The sequence below is a fragment of the Rhinopithecus roxellana genome, chromosome 10 (genome assembly GCF_007565055.1).
Source record: "Rhinopithecus roxellana isolate Shanxi Qingling chromosome 10, ASM756505v1, whole genome shotgun sequence".
NCBI classification, from domain to species: domain Eukaryota; kingdom Metazoa; phylum Chordata; class Mammalia; order Primates; family Cercopithecidae; genus Rhinopithecus; species Rhinopithecus roxellana.
The window spans coordinates 95578251-95594932 of NC_044558.1; the positions used below are offsets into that span (position 1 = coordinate 95578251).

General features: G+C 42.4%; 1 protein-coding gene across 3 annotated transcripts in view; it reads right to left on the reverse strand.

Annotated features, from left to right (window-relative positions):
- ATP2A2 (ATPase sarcoplasmic/endoplasmic reticulum Ca2+ transporting 2) overlaps positions 1 to 16682 on the reverse strand; it is a 73236-nt gene that overhangs the window by 25900 nt on the left and 30654 nt on the right. For all 3 annotated transcript variants that reach the window (XM_010379249.2, XM_030938634.1, XM_030938633.1), the window contains exons 6-7: positions 4215 to 4295; positions 643 to 728 (exon numbers count right to left, since the gene is read on the reverse strand). In XM_010379249.2, the coding sequence (XP_010377551.1) occupies positions 643 to 728; positions 4215 to 4295 (167 nt within the window). The remainder of the gene's footprint in view (positions 1 to 642; positions 729 to 4214; positions 4296 to 16682) is intronic.

Below are 16682 nucleotides of genomic sequence, written 5' to 3' on the forward strand. Positions count from 1 at the left end.
AATTTCTAGTGTTATAAGAGAAGGACATGGCTTCATTATTTTCAGGGTAATTCTATTTACTTACTATGGGTAGTAGTCAGGCTCTCATACAAACTCACAAATGTCCCCAACTTAAAATCATTACAGATTCCAAACCAAAAATCCATGCATTTCCTCACTCTTCCAAAATTTTTCACATCAACAGAAAAAGTGAAATAGTAAAATGAACATTCATATACTTTGCACTTAGATTCTCCAGTATTAATCGTTTGCCACACTTGCTTTCTCTCTCTCTAAACACACACCTTCTTATTGTGAACCACATACAAATAGCAGCTGTCATCTACATAATTTTGAAAATACCCTTTATTGGCTAAGGCTTTTCCAAACAAATCTACTTTTCAACTACGTTTGCAGGTAAGAGTTGGAAGATGTTTGAGCTGGTCTTTTTTTTTTTTGGTCCCCCAAAATTTGCCAATTAAAAGACATCTAACTCACACATTATGTTACTGCCATATTCTGACAGCTAAGACTGACCATGAGAAGTATGATTATCCTTTAGAATGATAACAAGTGATGGTTGGCTGTGAAAAACGTAACATTTATGGACCATGAGACTTTAGAAATGTCTCTAATTAAAAACACATTTCATAAAGTACTTACAGAAAACAGCATGTTCTTTTTATCTTGGTTGACAGCTCGTGGGTCAGGGACGGGGTCAGTGTGCTTGATGACAGAGACAGACTCACCTAAGCGGGTTGTGAGACAGAAAAAACAGATCTCTGTGACCCACACCAAGAACCTAGAACTCTCATTCATGCCCACCTATTACCACTCTTAGGATAATGTCAGTGAGAGAAAAGGGGCAAAAGGCCAAATTTATTCAAAGGAGGTAAGCTGGGAAAATTTAGTAATGGAAATTAATACCAGAACAAAGGGTGTCAGGATAAAAATCAACACAATTCCAAAATAAAAAAGTGAATTTTCAAGTAGAATCCCCACTGATTACCTTTATTTTCTGGAGTAACTATTCAAATTAATTCATTTTTCAGTAATCATTTTATACTCTGATACTGTGACTGTATTATTTACATATTTGTTGTATACTTTAATAAATACTTTAACATATATACTGATACTTTTTTTTTTTCCTCCCGAGACAGGGGTCTTGCTCTATCACTCAGGCTGGAATGCAATGGCACAATCAAAACTCACTACAGGCTCAACTTCCCGGGCTCAAGCCATCTTCCCAACGTGGCTTCCTGAAGAGAAGGGCATCCAATACCATGCCAGGTTAATTGTTTGGTATTTTTTTGGAGAGAAGGGGTTTTACTCTGTTGCCCAGGGTGGTCTCCAACTCGTGGATTCAAACAATTTGCTCATCTTGGCCTCCCCAAAGTGCTGGAATTACAGGTGTGGGCCACCACATCTGGCTATACTCTGAAGTAGCAATTAGCAAGTGTACTGGAAAGATCACACAGTAAATAAAGAACTACTTTTTTTTTTGAGATAGAGTCTTGCTTTGTTGCCCAGGCTGGAGTCCAGCGGCACAATCTCGGCTTACTGAAACCTCTGCCTCCTGGGCAATTCTCCAGCCTCAGCCTCCTGAGTAGCTGGGATTACAGGGGTGTGCCACCATGCCCGGCTAATTTTTGTATTTTCAGTAGAGATGGGTTTTGCTATGTTGGCCAGGTTGGTCTCAAACTCCTGACCTCAGGTGATCTACCCACATCCGCCTCCCGAAGTGCTGGGATTACAGGCATGCGCTACCATGCCCGGCTGATTTCAATTTAAAAATCACGTCACAGATATATAATTAGGGTCAATCTGAGTAAAATATGTCTCTAAATAAGTCACAAATTTTTTTTAAACTTTTTTTTTTTTTTTTGAGGGGGAGTCTCGCTGTCACCCGGACTGGAGTGCAGTGGCCGGATCTCAGCTCACTGCAAGCTCCGCCTCCCGGGTTCCCACCATTCTCCTGCCTCAGCCTCCCGAGTAGCTGGGACTACAGGCGCCCGCCACCTCGCCCGGCTAGTTTTTCTATTTTTAGTAGAGACGGGGTTTCACCGTGTTAGTCAGGATGGTCTCGATCTCCTGACCTCGTGATCCGCCCGTCTCGGCCTCCCAAAGTGCTGGGATTACAGGCTTGAGCCACCGCGCCCGGCCTTTTTAAACTTTTAAAGTTTTTTATTATAGGCTGGGTGTGATCACTTAAGTCTGTAATCCCAGCACTTTGGGAGGTTGAGGCGCGCAGATCACTTCAGGTCAGGAGGTAAAGACCAGCCTGGCCAACATGGCAAAACCCTATCTCTACTAAAAATACAATTAGTCAGGTGCAGTGGTGTGCGCCTGTAATTCCAGCTACTAGGGAGGCTAAGGCATGAGAATTACTTGAACCCCAGAAGCAGAGGTTGCACTGAGCTGAGATTGCGCCACTGGGCGACAGAGTGCAACTCTGTCTCAAAAAAAAAAAGTTTTTCATTATAGAGACTATAACTGCTCTCTCAAATGCTTGGCCACAAGTGATCCTACTGCCTCAGCGTCCCAAAGTTCTGAAATTACAAGCATGAGCTACTGTGCCCAGCCTAAAAAGTTTTTAAATGCCTGTAATCCCAGCACTTTGGGAGGCCAAGGCGGGCGGATCATAAGATCAGGAGTTTGAGACCAGCCTGACCAACACAGTGAAACCCTGTCTCTACTAAAAATACAAAAATTAGCTAGGCGTGGTGGCGCACGCCTGTAATCCCAGACACTCAGGTGGCTGAGGCAGGAGAATAGCTTGAATCCAGGAGGCAGAGATTGCAGTGAGCCAAGATCGCGACACTACACTACAGCCTGGCAACAGAGCGAGATTCCGTCTCAAAAAAAAAAGTTTTTAAATGGCAACTGTGTCTTTAGGGCACACTATGAGAATTTCACAAATATAACCCAACCATTTCCCCAACATTTTATGGCTTAACTGGCCTCCAGTTTGTTGTTGCTAATCAGAGTTTTAGTAAGTAAGCTATTTATAAAGAAACAATACCAAAAAAAAAAAAAAAAAAAAAAATAGAGCCCAGGTTACTCACATCACTGTCTCCACAACATTAGTTGTTTTTCAAAACTGATAATCAGATAAATCTTGAGAGCCTTTAGACTTTATATTTACTATTTAATCCAAGTTAGCATTGTATTTAAAGTTAATTCTTCTGATAAACTTACTTCCAGTTAATATGAACCCTCCACCCTAGATTGTACTTTTATCACACACAAACGGGAAAATGTTTCAAATAATTGTGCAAACTCCAGGTAGTACAACTTTCATCTCTTATGGGGCTAACTTTTGTTAACTGTGTATCTGCATATTGTAAAGATGGATGCAACATTAGCACTCCTCCAATGAAAAAAATTACAGCACTGGAGTCTATTTTTCTTGCCTGGAAAAAGGACATCGAATAAGTAATTTGCTTTCCACAAAACAGACAAGTCAACCTTAAGATTCTTACCAATGGTAATGAAGACATTACAACTTTTTTTTTTTTTTTTTTTGGAGACAGAGTCTTGCTCTGTTGCCCAGGCTGGAGTGCAGAGGCACAAGCGTGGCTCACTGTAGCCTTGACAGGCACAAGTGATCTTTTCACCCAGCCTCCTGAGTAGCTGGGATTACAGGCCTGGCTAATTTTTGTATTTTTTGTAGATATGGGCTTTTGCCATGTTGCCCAGGCCGGTCTTTAACTCCTGGGCTCAAGCCATCTGCCAGCTTCAGTCTCCCAAAGTGTTGGAATTACAAGCGTGAGCCCCCATGCCCAGCCATTTTATTTTGTTTTTAAATCATGCCTTTAAAACCATATTGGCAACCAGGTGCAGTGGTTCACATCTGAAATCCCAGCACTTTGGAAGGCTGAGGCAGGTGGATCACCTGAGGTCAGGAGTTCAAGACTAGCCTGACCAACAAGGTGAAATGCTGTCTCTACTAAAAATACAAAAATTAGCTGGGTATGGTGGCAGGAGCTTGTAGTTCCAGCTACTCAGGAGGCCGAGACTGGAGAACTTCCTGAACCTGAGAGGTGGAGGTTGCAGTGAGCTGCGATCACGCCACTGCACTCCAGCCTGGGCAACGGAGCGAGACAAAATAAGTATCTTAGAGAGGATTAAGATGGGATACCATAAAGGGACAGTGAGGCAAGAGCCAACTCTATTGGCATGGGACATGAGAAGGTCTTCAGAAATTCAATGACCTAATATATCATATTTACCTGTGAGAATCGACTGGTCAACTCTTAGTGTGGTAGATTTGATGGAAGTTAACCTTATATCAGCAGGAACTTTGTCACCAACTAATTAGGAGAAAAAAAAAGGCAGCTGAAATGAGCAACTTTTACAACTATGTTATCTAAAGATGAATTTGTCTCCAAATCAATTTTTAAAGATAATAAATGATCTGCATATAATACAAATACATAAAATTCTGTTAAAGCAAGCAGTGTGATCAACCTTTCTCGGGGTAATAAAAAACTTTAGATGGATTCAAGATTTGAATTAGGAAGGAAGAGAATGAGCCTTAAGGAAACCTAACTACATACATTATTCTAACAAGTTTTGCTCTGTATCTTCAGACAGGCCTTCAAGCTTTCACTTTAAGAATACTTTCCTAGTTAGCAATAATAAGTAACATATTTTCTTAGGTTTACAAGGCACAGCAAAGAGAATAAAGTTGTGTATGCCATGATTCATTCCATCAAAAAGGCTAAATTATTGTGAACAGGAAGCAAATGGCCCCCTTTAAAAAGATACTCAACGAAACACAGGGCAAATGCAAAATCAAACTATACACTAACACTTTTTTTTAAAAGACAGGGTCTTGCTCTGTCACCCAGGATGTAGAGATCAGTGGGGCAATCACAGCTCACCGCACCCTTGACCTACAGGTGCACATCACCTGGGCAACAAAGCTAGTCTCCATCTCAAAAAGCAATATAAAATAAAATGTTTATTTCCAAGTTAGTCTTAGCTCTTCCACTATTTCAAACCCTTTGATATGCTCATAAACATGTAATTAATCATACTAAAATGACAACTTCTGAAGGTATAAACACACACCTCTGGGAAGGTGTAGCAAACTAGTAACACTGGGCAGCTGGGACATATATCCTTTGATACCTTTTGAAATATCAATTAATGGGAGGCTGAGGCAGGAGAATGGCATGAACCCGGGAGGCAGAGCTTGCAGTGAGCTGAGATTGTGCCACTGCACTCCAGCCTGGGCGACACAGCGAGACTCCGTCTCATTAAAAAAAAAAAAAAAGAAATATCAATTAAATGAATAATAAACCTCTTGCATAACCTGAAGATCTTTAAGTCAACTGAGTCTTCTTTCCTAGGCCAACAAGTTCCTTTAATAGCTCTAAAAGGGCCCAAATCTCAGCCCCTTTCCTTGATGTGTATCAAGTGAAATGCCGCAACATAGCCCAAGTAACAGATAAAGCCATGCACCTTGAGAATAGTGCCCAGCCCTCTGCTGGTATTCAAATATTGCTGAATGAGTGCACAATCACACGAGGCAGCTGGACATAAAACAGCTGTCCACTAATCCCAACACTTTGGGAAGCTGAGGCGGGAGGATCACTTGAGGCCAGGAGTTCGAGACCAGCCTGGCCAACATGGCAAAAACTCATCTCTACTAAAAATATAAAAAATTAGCCGGGAGGAGTGCCTGTAGTCTCAGCTACTCAGACGGTTGCAGTGAGCTGAGTTCACACCACTGCATTCTAGCTTTGGAGACAGAGCAAGACTTTGTCTCAAAACAACAATAACAACAAAACAGCTGTCTGTGATTTTCTGAAAGATAATTAACGTGGTTTTCTAAGTCTTATGCAAGGGCGCAGCTACAAATTAGGCAAGCAAATTCTCCCATACTTGCAGATGGCATTTTTAAGTCAAATCATTTTTCAGACTTAACTCTCCATACTGAATTGCATGCTACCAGTCATATACAAAATGGCAAAATAGCACTCCTGTCCAAAAAGTAAACATTGAACTTCTTATTTTTTATTTTCTTTTCAGAGACAGAGTCTTGCTCTGTCGCCCAGGCTGGAGTGCAGTCGCATGATCTCGGCTCACTGCAACCTCCACCTCCTGGGTTCAAGCAATTCCCCTGCCTCATCCTCCTGAGTACCTGGGACTATAGGCGTGTGCCACCACACCTGGTCTAATTTTTGTATTTTCAGTAGAGACAGGGTTTTACTATATTAGCCAGGCTGGTCTCAAACTCCTGACCTCAGGCAATCCACCCGCCTTGGCCCCGCAAAGTGCTGAGATTACAGGTGTGAGCCACCACACCCGGCCAGCATTGAACTTCTTAAACCTTCAAATTAGTTCTGATTTTTCTCCACTTCGGAGCTTAAGTTCTGGGAGAGTATGGTTTACTTTTTAAATCTGAGTGCATAGAAACAACCCTATAGCCTAAGTAAGCAATGTGGTCACAAGGTGGCACAGAGTTTGTCAATATATAATCTCAAGAGGCAAAGATCACCCTTGCATTTGACTGCAGGGATACATAAGCTAAGGTGAAATTCCTGCTGGAAATGCTTATGCAATGAACAGCAATATTCAGACTGAATCAATGAGAACCTTTCATTTTAATATAATTCTGCTCTAACTACACTGAAGAGAGTACATCTAACAGATAATTTATGACAACAAAGTAACTATATTCTAAACTCTAGTGGTCTTTAACAGCTAACACGACTTATACTGCACTATTTCTGCCTGTCATGATTAACCTGATCCTACATGCCCTCGAACATTTCAAAAAGAGGACAAATGCATTGATGAATATTATGACCCTAAATGGAAAATTTATTTCCAAATGTTCATTTGGTGTCTGAGGATCTGATTTATGTCAATGTCATGATCCTATGTAGTAGAAGACTTCTGTCCAATGTGAGATAGTGGTTGTCAATCTAAAAACACTATTTTATTTCTGCACTGTAACTGATGACCACAGATTTAAACAATTCAATATATAAACCCTAGCTCATACTCTCATATACTTGATAAATTTTAAAAGGCCAACAAATCTAATATTTAAATTGAGTACAACCTACAGGAGGATGCAAAAGCAATGTTTTGCCATGTATTTTGCTGTGTTTCAGCAGAAGCTCAGAGGATTTGAAATAAACAGAAAATGTATTTTTCAGGTAAGAAATACCAAGGTTAATTTCCCGGATAACACTGCCAACATATTACAGGTTGAGTATCCCTTACCCAAAATGCTTGCAACCAGAATTTTAAAATTGAAATCTGGAGTGTTTGATTTATATTCTTACTGTTGAACATCTCTAAACAAAAAACCCAAAATCTGAAATGCTCCAATAAGCATTTCCCTTGAGCATCGTATGTTGGTGCTCAAAAAGTTTCTGATCTTTGAGCTTTTCAGATTAGGGATATCCAATCGTTATCTAACAATATAGCACATATATACTATTATATATATATTTAGTATTGGTCCTACCTAACACTAATAGTTACATCTACAGGACCAACAGGTAGTATAGGACTATAGGTCTTACCTATTGGTCGTATAGTATAAATATACAGTATGTGTAGTATATATTTATTATATACAGTAAGGCCTGACACAGTGGCTCAAGTCTGTAATCCCAGCACTTTGGGAGGCGGGGGCAGGTGGATCACAAGGTCAGGAGATCGAGACCATCCTGGCTAACAGTGTGAAACCACGGCTCTACTAAAAGCACAAAAAAATTAGCCGGGCGTGGTGGCGGGCACCTGTAGTCCCAGCTACTTGGGAGGCTGAGGCAAGAGAATGGTGTGAATTCGGGAGGCGGAGCTTACATTGAGCTGAGATCGCGCCACTGCACTCCAGCCTGGGCGACAGAGTGAGACTCCATCTCAAAATAAATAAATAAATAATATTCAGTATTAATATATACTATATATTATGTATATGAAAAATTATATTTATACTGGCATTATAAGGAAACCAATATGTACTCTTTCCCTAAGGGTCTACTAAAATATATGAAAGGGGTTTCTTTGCTGTGCAGAAATTGTATTGATACACATTTAACTGTTGGCCAAATACTGAGGAACATCTTAAATGTCAAATGCTAGAGGAACAAATGCTAGAGGAACAAATGTCAAATGCCTGGAAAGCCCTTAAATACTGACCACAGCTGTTCTGAATGTTTCCATCTTACAACTTCCATTCTAATCAAGTGGCAATTAAATATTTAGAAACGACAAGAAGAGTTTTCTGGGGGTCTTTTACAGATTCTTTAAGAGTATGATTAAATGCATTTGGAGTGGGGTCTAGGAATCCACATTTTTTTTTTCATTTTTTATTCTTACAGACAGGGTCTCACTCTGTCACCCAGGCTGGAGTGCACTGACGTGATCACGGTGAACTGCAGCCTTGAACTCCTGGGCTCAAGCGATCTTCCCACCTCAGCCTCCCAAGCAGCTAGGACTACTGGTATGTGCCACTGCACCAGGCTAATTTTAAAATTAAGAATCCATATTTTTAAAAAAGTTCTACAAATATACTAGAAAAATTAATACAACAGAAAAATGCAGTAACTAGGGTCATGGATCCTATGAACCACTTTTCTGTTGTGCTGTTTCTCATCTACCAGGCACACCAACTCGAAGCTAAAAAGCTTCAAAGCCTCCCAACACTTGGGAAATGTGCTACCTTAGAGTTTCTATGTTTAATTGGCTTCTATTAGAAACTGATCTTTGTAGAAAGATACTGAAGAAACATAAATCCAAACCGGTTTAAAAAACCTGCTATAGACTGGGCGCGGTGGCTCATGCCTGTAATCCCAGCACTTTGGGAAGCTGAGACAGGCAGATCACCTGAGGTCAGGGGTTCGAGACCAGCTTGGCCAACATGGTGAACCCCCGTCTCTACTAAAAATACAAAAATTAGCCAGGCGTGGTGGTGGGTGCCTGCAATCCCAGCTACGTGGGAGGCTGAAGCAGGAGAATCGCTTGAGCCCCGGAGGCAGAGGTTGCAGTGAGCCGAAGCTGCGCCACTGTACTCCAGCCTGGGTAGAGGACTCCATCTCAAAAACAAACCAACCAACCTGCCATATTCTAGTATTTTCTTAGCTAGAAAGACCATCACATCATCTTGACCAACCAATGTCCTCTTCATTTTATGCACAGCAACTCAGGCTAGGAAGTAAAAGGAGCCTTCTCTAAGGAAGCTCAGTTAATGAAAACCTTTGTTCAACTTGCTGTGTGACTGTTATATTCCTTTTGTTGATATTAGAGTCAATTTAGGGTTGACTCTATTAGGAAAACAGGTTCTCTTACAGTTAAAAGGTCCATGAAAGTAAAGGTCCACTGAATACTTTTAAAGTGAAGACACAACAATTTCCCTTTGTCTGGAGAGGCTTCTGTGAATTTCAGACAAAGGATTTTGTGCATGAAGAGCAGGCAAGGCTGTTCCGATGATCACATCCTGTAACATTTCCCCAGTGAGGCATGTCAATGCCCTTAGGGCAAGTGGTAGTGGAAAATTCTCACTCTTGCCAAAGGGATGCTCCGCAATTTTTTCTTTCAAAAGTTTTTCTCTGACTCTTTGGATGGAGGCAGGTATAATAAAAGAATAAACTCTGAATTACCTTCCATTTAACACCTGACATCTTTCAAATTCAGCTCTTGAAAATCCACAGCTCTTTAATTTGCTATTACAATAAAGATTTCCAATCTGAACAAAATCCTCACAGTATACTTAAAGTTGGGTTACCAAGAGTGCAAGTAAGAGTTCATTAAATTAACAGTTTGCCACATTTTAGAACTCAACGCAAGCGTTCTTTTAACCTCACAAGAAGTGTTTATAAGCCATGATACTTAAACATTATGTGTACCACTTATGTCAAATATAAATAGTGATGGTTAAAACTAGCATTATTCAGGCCGGGCATGGTGGCTCATGCCTGTAATCCCAGTACTTTGGGAGGCCAAGGCAGACGAAGCACTTGAGGTCAGGAGTTTGAGACCAGCCTGGCCAACATGGTGAAACTCTGTCTCTACTAAAAATATAAAAATTAGCCTGGCATGGTGGCTGGCGCCTATAATCATAGCTACTTGGGAGGCTGAGGTTGCAGTAGGCTGAGGTTGCAGTGAGCTGAGATTGCGCCACTGCACTCCAGCCTGGGTGACACTGTGAGACTCCATCTTAAAAAAACACAAACAAACCAAAAACCAGCATTATTTTTTTAAAAAATTCTTTTTACTAATCAATTGTATTATGCATTTAAAAAACCCTAATTTATTGTGGCAAATCCCAGAGTTATTAAAATCTTTTATAAGAAAAACACTATGTAAGACCAGAAATTACCTTCTAAATACCACTTTTGTTTTTAAATCTAAATGGCTCCTAGGAAGAGCAAGCCATAACAGAATTATCCTAAACTACTTAAACATTTGTGATTCAAACATTTTCACTGTGTTTCCAATTTGAGTCATAAATTTTTTAGTTTAGCAGACTGAATGAAATTCTTCATTTGAGAAGCTCTACTTGACTACTTTAAACTACTTCCAGGCCTCACGGTGAACAGGGAAGGAACATTACACAATACCACAGTATACTACTATGGTTTGCTTCCAATCTGTTTCTTAGACAGTACTGTCTTTAAAATGGCAAATGTGATCTCCTCCTGTTTTAAAATCTTTCAACAGCTTCTTTGGCATCCCAACCCGGGCTTATAACAGCCTCCACGACCCAAGTGCTGTTTGCCTCTCACCCTCTCACCTCCCTCTGAGCACCACACACTATGTTCTTCAGTTCCTCTAACTTGTTTCTGGGCCTTCACATACCCTTCCTTCTCCCATAAATAGTAAGGCTTTCCTCTAACTCCCAGATTAGACTGGCATACCTCACTGTGTGCCCACAGAGCATCCTGTCCTTTCCTTACACTCGCATGGTTTTCATGAATCTTCCACACTAAAACCAAAAGCTCCATACAGGCAGAGTCACTCAGACACCACTGATCTCCTAGCCCTACCACTATACCTGGCACATAGTGGGTGTCGAATAAAATATTTGTCAGTGAATAAAATACTTGGTACACATATTTCCTTTAGTATACATGTATCAAAAGACTTCTTTTTTTTTTTTTTTTTTTTTTTTTTTTTTTTTTTTTTTGAGACGGAGTCTTGCTCTGCCACCCAGGCTGGAGTGCAGTGGCCGGCTCTCAGCTCACTGCAAGCTCCGCCTCCCGGGTTCACGCCATTCTCCTGTCTCAGCCTCCCGAGTAGCTGGGACTACAGGCGCCCGCCTCGTCGCCCGGCTAGTTTTTTGTATTTTTTTTTTTTTTAGTAGAGACGGGGTTTCACCGTATTAGCCAGGATGGTCTCGATCTCCTGACCTCATGATCCGCCCATCTCGGCCTCCCAAAGTGCTGGGATTACAGGCTTGAGCCACCGCGCCCGGCCCAAAAGACTTCTAATTACCAAGTTGAAGAACATCACAAAGCTAGAAACAATAAAAAATTAGGGTCCAAAGAGATAACAGCTTTGGTTAAGCTAAATGAGGTTCAATAATGGTAGTTGCTTAAATTCTACAGTTAGACTAAAACCAAAATAATCCATGCCAGGAAAAGTCTAGAAATTTAGGAATGGGGGGATGGGAAGAACACCTGAGAAAGACTGTGATTTTAGCTGGTAGAGTAATTAAGGCTGCCAAAGAAGTTTCCATAGACTGTCAGAAGACAAAAAATGTCTAGAATGACAACCAGACTCCATTTACATAACTGCATTCAATCTGGGTACCAAAGAGAACTACCAAGATGGTGAAGGGTTTGAAACAAACGCTAAGACTAACTTGGAAATAAACATTTTATTTTATTTTACTTTTTGAGATGGAGAATAGCTTTGCTGCCCAGACTGAAGTGCAGTGGCATGGTCTTGGCTGGCTGTAACCTCCACCTCCCAGGTTCAAGTGATTTTCCTGCCTCAGCCTCGCCAGTAGCTGGGATTACAGGTGTCCATCCCCACACCCAGCTAATTTTGTTTGTTTGAGATGGAGTGTTGCTCTGTCGCTCAGGCTGGAGTGCAGCGGCGAGATCGCGGCTCACTGCAACCCCTGCCTCCCGGGTTCAAGCAATTCTCCTGCCTCCCTCCCAAATACCTGGGACTACAGGCATGCACCAATGTGGCCGGCTAATTTTTGGATTTTTAGCAGAGATGGGGTCTCACCACGTTGGCCAGGCTGGTCTCAAACTCCCAATCTCAAGTGATTCGCCCGCCTCGGCCTCTCAAGGTGCTGGGATTACAGGCGTGAGCCACTGCACCCGGCCAAAAATAAAAATTTTAGGATACAACATACTGCTGACATTTGACAGTCCTAGGACTGCCACAAATTGCCACATGCTCCTGGGTAAGTTACAAACTCTGAGTTTTAGTCTTCTCATCCCCTAAAATAAGGTTTCATAAGCTCCCCTCCAGATCTAAACTGGTAATAAATAAGATTTCTATGTGGTCCCAAATTAAAAAGCTAACATTAAAAATTAATTAAAAAATTTTTAAAAACAGACAAAATATACTTTAGCTCATAAGCAGTATTTTATAATGAACTGACAGGCCGGGCGCGGTGGCTCAAGCCTGTAATCCCAGCACTTTGGGAGGCCGAGACGGGTGGATCGCGAGGTCAGGAGATCGAGACCAACCTAGCTAACACGGCGAAACCCCGTCTCTACTAAAAAATACAAAAAACTAGCCGGGCGAGTTGGCGGGCGCCTGTAGTCCCAGCTACTTGGGAGGCTGAGGCAGGAGAATGGCGTAAACCCGGGAGGCGGAGCTTGCAGTGAGCTGAGATTCGGCCACTGCACTCCAGCCTGGGCGACAGAGCGAGACTCCGACTCAAAAAAAAAAAAAAAACAAAAACAAAAAATAATGAACTGACTAAAAAAATGACATTGGTCATTAAGCAAGTTTCCAGTTACTAGAGTTATAAGGGGTAGAAAGGTAACCAATTCATTAGATGTTGCAGAGGCAACCATGCACTAAGCAATGTTAGAGTACTCCCGCCTACCTACCAACCAATAGAGATTCTTATCACAAAAGAAAAATGTGGGCCGGGCGCGGTGGCTCAAGCCTGTAATCCCAGCACTTTGGGAGGCCGAGACGGGCGGATCACGAGGTCAGGAGATCGAGACCATCCTGGCTAACATGGTGAAACCCCATCTCTACTAAAAATACAAAAAAAAATTAGCCGGGCGAGGTGGCGGGCGCCTGTAGTCCCAGCTACTCGGGAGGCTGAGGCAGGAGAATGGCGGGAACCCGGGAGGCGGAGCTTGCAGTGAGCTGAGATCTGGCCACTGCACTCCAGCCTGGGCGACAGAGCGAGACTCCGTCTCAAAAAAAAAAAAAAAAAAAAAAAAGAAAGAAAAATGTGCACTTAAAAGGTCAAACACCATTCCTCTTCCCCTCTTTCAACAAATATATAGTTAACAGTATATATTCTGAACATCTCTTTATGCATAACATTTACTACAACGTCCCTAAAACAATATCAGACCCTTTATATTTATCCACACCTGTCTCATTTTAAAAAGTGGCTGTATAGTAATAATAAGCAGTGAAATTTTGAGACTGTTATTTCTAGACCAGGTACTGCTGGAAGAGCTTCATAGGTTACTAATTCAATCTTCACAACTCTAAGGAAGGCTCTATTATCTTTACTCCCTCCCTGTTTATAGATGAGGAAAATGAGGCACTAAAAGGTACTTATTCAAGGTCACAGTATTTCACAACCATACCATGAACTAAATGAATCACCCTCCATTTTTATGGCTATCTAGTTATTTCTAACATTTCCTTTTACAGTGTTACAGGATTAACATCTTTGTCTATATCTTTTACTTTTGCATACAAATATATACTCCCACCAAGTTTATGTCCCCCCTATTTCCCCATTCTCTCAATCTTGTATTTTTCTGGCACTGGTAATGCCAAGCCCTTTGTTTTACTTTTTTTTTTTTTTTTTTTTTTTTGAGACAGTGTTTCATTCTTGCTGCCTAGGCTGGAGTGCAATGGCACGACAGCGGCTCACCACAACCTCTGCCTCCTATTCTCTCAATCTTGTATTTTTCTGGCACTGGTAATGCCAAGCCCTTTGTTTTACTTTTTTTTTTTTTTTTTTTTTTGAGCCAGTTTCACTCTTGCTGCCCAGGCTGGAGAGCAACGGCACAATAGCAGCTCACCGCAACCTCTGCCTCCTGGGTTCAAGTGAATTCTCCTGCCTCAGCCTCCCGAGTAGTTGGGATTACAGGCACGCACCACCATGCCCACTTAATTTTGTATTTTTAGTAGAGACAGAGTTTCTCCATGTTGGCCAGGCCAGTCTCCAACTCCCGACCTCAGGTGACCTGCCCGCCTCGGCCTCCCAAAGTGCTGGGATTACAAGGTGTAAGCCACTGCACCTGGCCGCCAAGCCCTTTGTTTTTCATGCCTGTAACCCCAACACTTTGGGAGGCTGAGGGTGGGTGGATCTCTTGAGGTCAGGAGTTCGAGACCAGCCTGGCCAACATGGTGAAACCCCATCTCTATTAAAAAAAAATACAAAATAGCCAGGTGGGGTGGTGCACACCTATAATCCCAGCTAATGAGAAAGCTGAGGCAGGAGAATCACTTGAACCCAGGAGGTGGAGGTTCCAGTGGTCTGAGATTGTGCCACTGCACTCCAGCCTGGGTGACAGAGTCTCGCTCTGTCTCAAAAAAAAAAAAAAAAAAAAAAAAAAAAAACCATTATCTTTTAATATAAAAGTTGGTCATAGTTAAATCTAGCCATCTAGGTGGTTTTGTGTCAATGCTTAGGAAAGGTGGTTCCCCTTGGCTGGCCACGGTGGCTCACTCCTGTAATCCTACCACTCTGGGAGGCGGAGGCAGGCGGATCACGAGGTCAGTAGATCGAGACTATCCTGGTTAACACGGTGAAACCCCATCTCTACTAAAATAGACAAAAAATTAGCCAAGCATTGTGGTGGGCACCTGTAGTCCCAGCTACTCGGGAGGCTGAAGCAGGAGAATGGCATGAACCCAGGAGGCGGAACTTGCAGTGAGCCAAGATCACGCCACTGCACTCCAGCCTGGGTAACAAAGCGATTCTGTCTCAAAAAAAAAAAAAAAAAAAAAAAAAAAAGGAAAGGTGGTTCCCAAACCACATGGTTTCTTCTCCTTTGTCCAAAATCTTCATCTCAGTAGCAAGAATGAAAAGGTTGGCACTTCCTGGTACTGTGACTACCACTGAATCATGGGGAGTGGAGAGTAGGTGATTACAGGAAATCAGGAAGGAAATGCCAGCCCCATGAAAATCAGGTCAGGCTTCAAGATCAACTGGCCTATCATGGTCTGATGGTTGAGGAGATCTCTCATTTCTCACAGTTCTTAATGTCTTAGCTATTCTGATAGTGCTCAGGAGCTCTCAAACTCAAAAACTCTTTTTTTTTTTGAGACGGAGTCTCGCTCTGTCGCCCAGGCTGGAGTGCAGTGGCCGGATCTCAGCTCACTGCAAGCTCCGCCTCCCGGGTTTACGCCATTCTCCTGCCTCAGCCTCCCAAGTAGCTGGGACTACAGGCGCCCGCCAACTCACCCGGCTAGTTTTTTTTTGTATTTTTTAGTAGAGCTGGGGTTTCACCGTATTAGCCAGGATGGTCTCAATCTCCTGACCCCGTGATCCGCCCGTCTTGGCCTCCCAAAGTGCTGGGATTACAGGCTTGAGCCACCGCGCCCGGCCTAACTCTCTACTTCTAATTCATCTATGCTGATTTTTGTTTTAGACTATTTTGCTCTTCTGCTTATCCATTTTCTAGACTAGTAAGTTATACTTTGGCTTTGGAAACACAGGTATGGCTTCCAGGATTTACAGAACAACTGAAACAATTTCTTTTTTTTTCCTTTTGAAACAGAGTCTCGCTCTGTCCTGGAATGCAGTCGTGCAATCCTGGCTCACTGCAGCTTCCATCTCCTGGGTTCAAGTGATTCTCGTGCCTCAGCCACCCAAGTAGCTGGGATTACAGGCACCCACCATCACACCCGGGTAAGTTTTGTATTTTCAGTGAAGACGGGATTTCACTATGTTGGCTGGGCTGGTCTCGAACTCCTGGGCTCAAGTGATCTGCCCGCCTTGGCCTCCTACAGTGCTGGGATTACAGGCATGAGTGACCACGCCCGGCCTGTACTTCAGTTTTTAAAACCAAATAGCTAGAATCCTGAGGTGGACTTTCTAAGGAGGAGGACAAATGAACCTCCTGAAGTTGCACGTAAGATTTCAATATATGTTTTTGGGGAAGAAAGTCCTTAAGTTTCATTAATTCTCAAAGGGACTATGATCTAGAAATGATTAAGATCTGCTCTAGAGCTTTGCTACTCTAATTATTGACGTGGGACCGTGTTAGAAATGCAGAATAATCAGGCCCCATTTCAGACTGAACCAATCAAAACATACATTTTAACAAAACCCCCAGGTAATTCCTACACACATGAAGTTAGAGAAACACTGATCTAAGCAGTGTGCGAAATCTTAAGGCTCCCCACCCCCCAGCCTTTTTTTGGGAGACAGGGTTTTACTCTGTCACTCAGGCTGGAGTGCAGTGGGATGATCACGGCTCACTGCAGCCTCCTGGACTCAAGCCATCTTCCTCTACCTTGGCCTCCGGAGTAGCTAGACTACAGGTACACACCAACACATCTTG